Source organism: Bradysia coprophila, assembly GCF_014529535.1.
Source record: "Bradysia coprophila strain Holo2 chromosome IV unlocalized genomic scaffold, BU_Bcop_v1 contig_84, whole genome shotgun sequence".
In the NCBI taxonomy this organism is placed as follows: domain Eukaryota; kingdom Metazoa; phylum Arthropoda; class Insecta; order Diptera; family Sciaridae; genus Bradysia; species Bradysia coprophila.
The window spans coordinates 3,904,216-3,912,608 of NW_023503376.1; the positions used below are offsets into that span (position 1 = coordinate 3,904,216).

An 8,393-nucleotide genomic window follows, 5' to 3' on the forward strand; every position below is an offset into this window, starting at 1 on the left:
CTTTTTTGATCGAATAAATTTAACTGACAGTTCTTAAATTTAGCAGGGCTGACAGGAATTGAGCTATTCTGCTTCAATCTTCGTTCCGGTAAAATAGAAACTACAACTTAAATGTTAGCCGATTTAATGAAATTAATCGTAGAAAGTACAAAACGTTCACTTAAATATCTTAAAATTAAATTCCGGTATTGGATCTGATCCAAGATCTCACCGATGCCACTCGCGAATAAACGCCGGGGTAACTCGGTTGTGCTAAAAATATACCGAAATAAGGATAACGCATCCAAGGTATTGAATCTTGAATTAACTTACCGCAACCATAGCCCCATGACACCACACTGAAAAAACATTATTTTCTTTTAATATTGTTTAAAGTTAACCTGTTACAGACGGCAAATATGTCAGAGTTTTTACTATCGAATCTATTACTTCATTTTCTCAAAGTATTTTCCAAGGTTCTGATAGAACAGGTTAAGACACTTCTGAGCAAGTGTTCAGAACCTTGGAATTTCCTTTACTTATATTCGTTGAGCATTACTTAGAGATTATCATTCATTTTTGTCGTCGTTGTCGATGGCAGATAAACAGCTGTCAGTAACAGGTAAAATTCCATGGAACACTTACCCAACTAATGTTCCATCAGTGACCATCGGCCCACCCGAGTCCCCTAAAACAAAGAGATGCGAAGGGAATAAAGGATGTTTCTTGTACAGCCCATTCATAAACTACCTTGACAAGCATCCTTTCCACCAGCAAATAGATATCCTGCGCAAATCATCCGATCCGTGACGCCACCAAATTCCCTATACGCTTCATTACATATTTCCTGATTGACGAGCGGCACCGAAACCGCTCTCAAACGATCACGTGCCTCATCAGCGTTTTGCGTATTTCCCCAACCAGTGACAAGGGCCGGTGTATCGTCCGGATATTCTTGATCCTGTTCGGGCAAAGCGACCGGTTGCATTGAACTGTCGAACGTAAGGCTCGTTGCTAACTCAAGCAGCGAGAAATCGTAGTCAATATTGTAGAAACTGAAGTCGGCATGTTGAATGATTCGGGCTACGTTTATCAGAGTACCATTTCCTGCGTAGGTAGTTGAACCGGCTCTAATTTTGAAACTAGCAGCGCTTTGGCCACTAAATTTAGATTTGATAAAATTCAGAAAAATTCAACATTTTCCACTGATGAAACATAATTTACTCTGTACAATGAGCTGCCGTCAGGATCCACTTTTCATTGATGATTGATCCGCCACAAACGTGACTCCACGATTGAAGAGACACCGTGTATGGTGCATCTTTAATGTCAATAACGTATCCACCAACAATACGTCCATCCAATCGAGGGCGTCTCGAGGAGCGCATTGGGCTAATCGCTGTTGCAAAAAAAATGTAAAATAATTTTGGTGTTCCATATAACGAAGTTTGGATATTGCTCTGAGCAGATCCGAACGCTCACCGCAAAAACATTGAGTTATTACTAGGGCTAGTACTGCAATTATCGTTAGCTTCACCATTTTAATGAATTCAATAGTTACGATTTACTCAACAGAAAGTTTAGATACGTTTAATTGACATTCACTATTAGACGGTCCCTTTTATATCGAATTTATTTAACCTAATCGAAACAAACCTAATCTGTTGAAACTATTACGAACAATCAATGTTAGTATTTACTATCTTGTAACTATCTCCACACAATGTATAGAAAAAGAAGTGTTTAGTTTGAGCAAATAATATTGTCAAGGAGTCAATCGGTTTAGATTAAATACAAAATTTAATCGATTGATCTGGTTTTGAAATTGTAACTTTTAGTAAGTATGAGCGTTCTTCGTCGGATATGTCATCAGAAAATTGAAGTGCTTGCGCGTGTAAAAAAAAATCAAAAATACTAAATAATTGCGCGCTTGGTGGTTTGGTTATGCATGTTATTTGGCATTTTGTACACCAAAGCACCTAGGTCCTTTGTGAACATACAAAAACCTATGACAAAACTGAGCGTCTCATTTTATGCGTTCAAAGCTGGGCAATTAAGTGTCGCCGGACCAAGGAATGAATGGAACAAATGATGGGAATCGGCTTCGAATCGGGTCGGTAAATTTCACACAAGAAGCCATTCCTATCATTCGTCCCATTGTCCCAAGAAAGGTTAACTCAAAAGCTTGAGATAAAGTTTGGCGGCTTTGAAAACTTCACTGTATGTACTAGGGCGTATCGAATTTTGCAAATTTTAAGGACCGCGATAGCCTGTGTGCGGAAAACGTATATCATCGCAAACTGTGTCCGGGCATGTGGTTGATGGATCCAATGGAGCCATGGAAGAAGTCCCCCCGGGCGACTTTAAGTTTCCGAAGGTCATAATTCGGAAAGTTGATAGTATTTTTGAAAACAATGTTCTAGCGGAATGTAGAGCTTTGAAAACTCTACAAAACTACCGAAGAAACCAGGGGCTATTTAGTTGAATTAATTTGCCGAAATTCGCCAAAATTCGTCGAAATTCGCCGAAATTCTCCCAAATTAAAAAATTCAAATTTGAAAATTTTCTTCCAAATTTATGTTTTTTGAAATATTTTGCTAGTTTTGTGATATAGCATAACAAAAATATGCAAGAATCTACCAAATTCACAAATATATGTAAAATTCACAAAATTAGAACATTTTTCATCGTTTTTCCAAAAAAAAGCCATCATGGCTTCCCGGTTAAAAATAGATTTCTGGAATGTCTTGGCCAAAAATATGTAACTAAGCTCTACGATTCTTTGAAATTTCTTAAAATCATGTATAAATTCACAAAAAATCGCCAAAATTCGTCAAAATTCGCCAAAATTCGTCAAAATTCGCCAAAATTCGTCAAATTCTCCAAATTCGCCAAAATTTGCTGAAAATTCAACTAAATAGCCCCTGGAAGAAACCGATGATCCAAAAGGTGTCACTGCCAAGATTGCCTAACATCGAAAATGTGACCATTTGGTTTTTGACTTATATTTCCTGAGAGACAAATGATTTTGTTTAGCCTGTGGTATGAGATGGTATAGGAGGTCGAGCACTACCAGTACACTAGGCATGTCCCGATCCATTATACACTTGAAATCACTTTTATAACATTTGTGAATGGAATTTTTAAGAGTGGCCACGTCGCCCACGAAGCAAGTGCAGACACTGCAACCGGTGCTGTTGAGTCGAGGACACCTTGGCCAGTAAGTATGCATAATACTCCACGACAGTAGCTGAACTTTTTCACAAAATATCTGTGATTTCTCATACCACAGGCTAAACAAAATCATTTGTCTCTCAGGAAATATAAGTCAAAAACCAAATGGTCATATTTTCGATGTTAGGCAATCTTGGCAATGGCACCTTTTGGACCATAGGTTTCTTCGGTAGATTTGTAGAGTTTTCAAAGCTCTACATCCCGCTGGAACATTGTTTTCAAAAATACTCTCAACTTTCCGAATTATGACCATCGGCAACTTAAAGCCGCCCGGGGGGACTTCTTCCATGGCTCCATCGGATTCATCAACCACATGCCCGGACACAGTTTTCGATGATCTACGTTTTCCGCACACAGGCTATCGCGGTCCTTAAAATTTGCAAAATTCGATACGCCTTAGTATGTACCTCTCGTAGGAGTATTTCTTTGATACGGCTTCTTCGCGTGAGTTAAAACTCATGTAAGTGTAGGTACACGCATATGCATAGACATTAAAATTTCGACGTTTTTTGACATATGTCCCAACTAGTGTTAATGCTAGGAGTAGTACTACGATCTAGGTTATGTTCTGGCAAAGCTTTGGTTGTGGCCTTATGTTGCAAGTTGTTTTGTTAAAGTTTATAATGTTGTACCCTATTTGACAATTACAGAATCTATTACTTCATTAGTACTAACATGTGCAGTACATGGCTATGGATGGCAACTTTAGATAGCGCCATTCCCGTTACATAACTTGATTCTCAATATATTATTAATATATTCCAATGTCAAAATTCTACAGAATTAGAAAAAGCAAAAATTTTCAAGATGTAAATCGTCATTTTAAACAAAGTTCAAATCCACAAAGACAATCTAAGCAGGATAGAGAAAAGAGAAAACAAAAGTACCAAAGGGATTGGATACAATGGTTATATTATAATCAAAGGAAAAAAGCGGTTCGAGAAATTTCTGACGAAAAAGACAATAATTGCCCGATTCCAATAGCTTCTCTGTGCGATAAATTCCAAGAACGTTGGGGAACGAAAAATGACAAGACAATCAAACAGGCTCCATTTCCAATTAAAGATCAGGAAGTAATAGATGCCGAATATGACAATGAAATAAAAGCCGAGGAAATCAAATTGGCAATTAAGAAAACTTCAAGCGATACGGCTCCAGGACCGGACTATATCATTCCAAGAACATTGAAGACTCATTCTAACGAAATATCTACAGTTTTGTCGAAATTAGCTACACTAATGATGAAATGGAACTACGTGCCGACGTGCTTCAAGAAATCTAGAACGGTACTTGGATACAAAGGAAATGACAGAAACGACGTTAAGAATTGGCGACCAATTACAGTCTGTTCATTACTACGACGCATTATTGAAAAGGTACTTGATAAACATTTACGATTCCATTTAACGGTAAGCTCGACGCAAAATGGATTCACAAATATGCCAGGAACGTTCATTAATACTACGATATTGTCAGCTGCATTGAATTCAGCGAAAGCTAAGAAAGACACATTAGTGGTTGTGTTGCTCGATATCCGCCAAGCTTATGATAAGATAGGTCACAAACAGATTGAAATGTCATTGAACTCTCAACCATTACCATCGAAATTAAGAGCACTAGTCCTTAAGCTTGACGAAGAAAATTCCACGCAAATTCGAACTAAAAACGGTTTATCAAGAAGCATTCAATTCAATTGTGGTATATTGCAAGGTGCACCAACGTCTCCTCAGAAGTTTAATGCTGCAACAAAAATCGTATTGGATGAGCTAAATGAAATTGAAATTAAACAGAAATATGGTTACAAAATTGCTGATCAATTGGAGCCAATTACTAACTTGGCCTTTGCCGATGATACTGGAATATTTGGAAACTCGAGAGAATCTGCATCATTCTTAATAACGGAAACGGTAAATAACTTCAATCGAATAGGATTAGAAATCAATTATGAAAAATCGATAGCAATTGTGATTCAGAATGGAAAGTTAAACACAGAAAATCTATACGTTAATGAAGAAATCACGATACCGGCGTTGAAGTTGAATGAAACCATTCGATATTTGGGTGTAACATTTGCAGATGAAATAACTTTTGACGAGGAAAAAACGATTCAAAATTTAAATAGTAAATTGGACAAAATAGTATCTACAGTGACTTTGAGACCCGATCAGAAAATGAAGATCATAAACATGTACATCTTTCCAACTTTAACTTATCAGTTCCAAACAGCACCATTGAACAAACTGAAAAAGAGCTTTTTGGAAAATGTGGATAAAATCATTCGTCATGCGATCAAAGAAATACTGCAAATTCCCGATGACACTCCGAATAACATGTTGTACTCTTGCACTTCCATGAAAGGTCTCTCATTAATTCGAGTAGAATGGGAAGCTTACATACAGAACATTAATGCCATTTTGGTTCTCATTAAGTCAAATCACCCAATTGTGAACGAGGTGCGTGATTTAGAAAAAGAAATGACGATTTGCCTGAGAAAATTAAGCATACCAACGGACTTCTTAGACAATGAAGAAACGAGAACAAGGAAGCCATCCGAACTGGTAAGATCTGAATTAAGAAAGAGAGAATATGAAGATTGGCAAAGGTTAAAAAGTAAAGGCAAAGGGGTCGTATTGTTTCAAGAGAGTCCAAAATTAAATCGATTAATCTACGAAAAACACGGACTAACAACATCGGAATGGATAACGTATTTAAAGATGGTTGGAAATGTTGCAGCAGTAAGAGTTATTCCTGGTAGAAGCTCCGGAACAAACCGTTGTCGAATTGATTCGTGCAACGAGATCGAAACACTTTCACACGTTCTAGGATCATGTCCCCAGGGTGAACTTTTACGGCATAACAGACACAACAAAGTGGTGAATCAGCTTGCAAACGAATTACGCAAAAATTGGACAGTGTTGGTAGAATTTACCTGTATCAGTACAGACGGATCAATTAGACGAGTGGATTTAGTCATATACAACGAAGACAGTCGAAATGGATATATATTGGATCCTACAGTTCGATTCGAAAGCGACGAAAATCAACCAGAGTCAGTGAACGAAGAAAAGAAACGATTATACGAACCATGTATAGCCGATATTCAAACCAAATTAAAACTGAAACAATTAAGTGTAATCGGTCTCATGGTGGGTGCTAGAGGAACAATACCAAAATTTTTTGCGGAATTCTGTCAAAAATTCAAAATTAATAAGTCAGTGATTCAAGAGATTGTAACGGAAGTGGTGAGAGGCAGTTGTCGAATATTACACAATCACACTTATGATCCGGGAAGGACATAAATCAAACGAAATCAAAACAATTAAATTATTCATACATGTTGAGTATACTGTGTCATTTGGCAATCATTAATGTAATGACAGTGTTGTTCTTTTGAGAATAAATGTATATATATAGAGAACGAAAAATACCAGCATCCATAACAAACACCAATTCTTCTTCTTTGTCTCATTTTTTCAATGTATGTAACGTGTTACGGATCGGATCTGATTTTTAGCACTCAATTCCAAACAAATCCAACAAGTGTTTGCATTCAAGTTCAAAATGCTGAGCCTAAATTAGCTGAGATAAAATTGATTATTATTTCAAATATCATCGGCCAATCGTCGAGTGTAGTATACTACCAGCCATGACCCACACTCATTCTACTATTGACTTTCCATTGTTCACGATAATAATAACCCAATTTTACGGTACTTGTCCAATCAATGTTATCTATTTGTGTTGTAAGTAACCTTCCATTCAAGTTTGTAATCTGCAATTTTCATCGGTCCCATTATTTCTAGCCAAACAATCAATTTTCAAAGATAATGTAACTGACCAGACCACTAGAATATTGCGTACGATTGTGTATTGTGTATGGAGAAACTTTTGCAAAGTTCAGGCAATTTACGATTCTTTTTGGATTTTACTTTCCTCTATTTCTTTTGACGATTTTCTCTTATGCTGATTGATATAGCATAGGGCGGGCGATAGAAATTTTGAATGAAATTAATAGTTTGTCATCGTTAACATGCACTGCGATCGAAAAAAGCAAAACCGATTAAAAACGGCTATTATCGATAAAGACCTCAGAAATAAACGGCAAGCTTTGTCGATCTTTTATATATGTCAAAAACCATGTTCAATAAAATAAAAGTTGGAAATCAACCTTTTGAAATTCGTTAGAACAAATGAAGTAATAGATCCGATAGTGCTGATGTGCTCCCTGCCCGTTTAGAGTCATATCGCCAGATCTTCAGGCGATTTTTTTTAGCTTTGGGAACAAGCGGTCTCCGATTTTAATGAGTGATAGCTCGTTGGATTCGTCTTTCAATTCTAGGAAACACGTGTCTTTCACTTTTTCTTAAAAAAATTGTTTTCTGTGAAAAGAGCTCAAAAAGACACGTCAGAGGGTACCGAAAACAGTTTTTCGGAAATAGCTCAAGAAAAAATTATTTTAAATTGTTGTAAAAAACGATATGATCAACGAAGTGGGAGCAAACGGTTTCCCAATCTTCTGTCACGTAGCAAATATTGGTCCGATTGAAAAACTTATTACTGTTCCGGAGTCCTGAGGTCATTTGCTATACGCTAACTTTTTATTTGACTAAAATCCTCCGAGAAAAAATTAATGATTTTTCTCTTGATATTACTAACACTGGATCTGATATATTCACGACATATCGAAGCGTTTTTCTGTTTATGAAAATTTCTATTATTATAAAATGCGAAAAAAAAGACTGCTCACTAAGGCGCAGTCAGTAAAAAAACGATCTTTTCAAAAGAAAATATTACAAAAAATTAGTCTTTTTTTTGAAATCAAATAAAAAACTTCTTCCAAACTTCTTGGCAATGTATTGAGAACTGATATCGCGTTTCCTCGTTGAACGTCAATGCTCAGCCTTTGTTTGAGGTATAATGTGGCCCTTTTTTCATGTGTAAGTTCTGAAACTCTTTTGCCCAAATCGGAAACAAATTTCTTACAATGTGGTCCCCATGGACCTAAGGTTTCAAAACGGTGTAAAGGAATCTCGCGCCGCGTCATTCACAATTACTCACAAAGTGACATTTTCCTTATACAAAATGTGTCAAAATGTGAATTATTGTGAATGACGCGGCGCGAGATTCCTAGCAACCTTTCAAAACCTAGCGGAATAAAATGATATTGACTAAGTAAGGAT

The 8,393-nt window shown here is 36.7% G+C and overlaps 1 protein-coding gene across 1 annotated transcript; it reads right to left on the minus strand.

The window, feature by feature from the left end:
- Positions 1 to 102: 102 nt before the first annotated feature.
- Positions 103 to 1,578, minus strand: LOC119072936 (trypsin-1). Its single transcript, XM_037178261.1, has 6 exons — positions 1,462 to 1,578; positions 1,204 to 1,378; positions 730 to 1,139; positions 625 to 667; positions 313 to 338; positions 103 to 252 (listed from the first exon to the last, which is right to left on the minus strand). Exons 1-6 carry the CDS (start codon positions 1,517 to 1,519, stop codon positions 176 to 178), a joined length of 789 nt encoding a protein of 262 aa, XP_037034156.1. The 5' UTR covers positions 1,520 to 1,578; the 3' UTR covers positions 103 to 175.
- Positions 1,579 to 8,393: the final 6,815 nt, after the last annotated feature.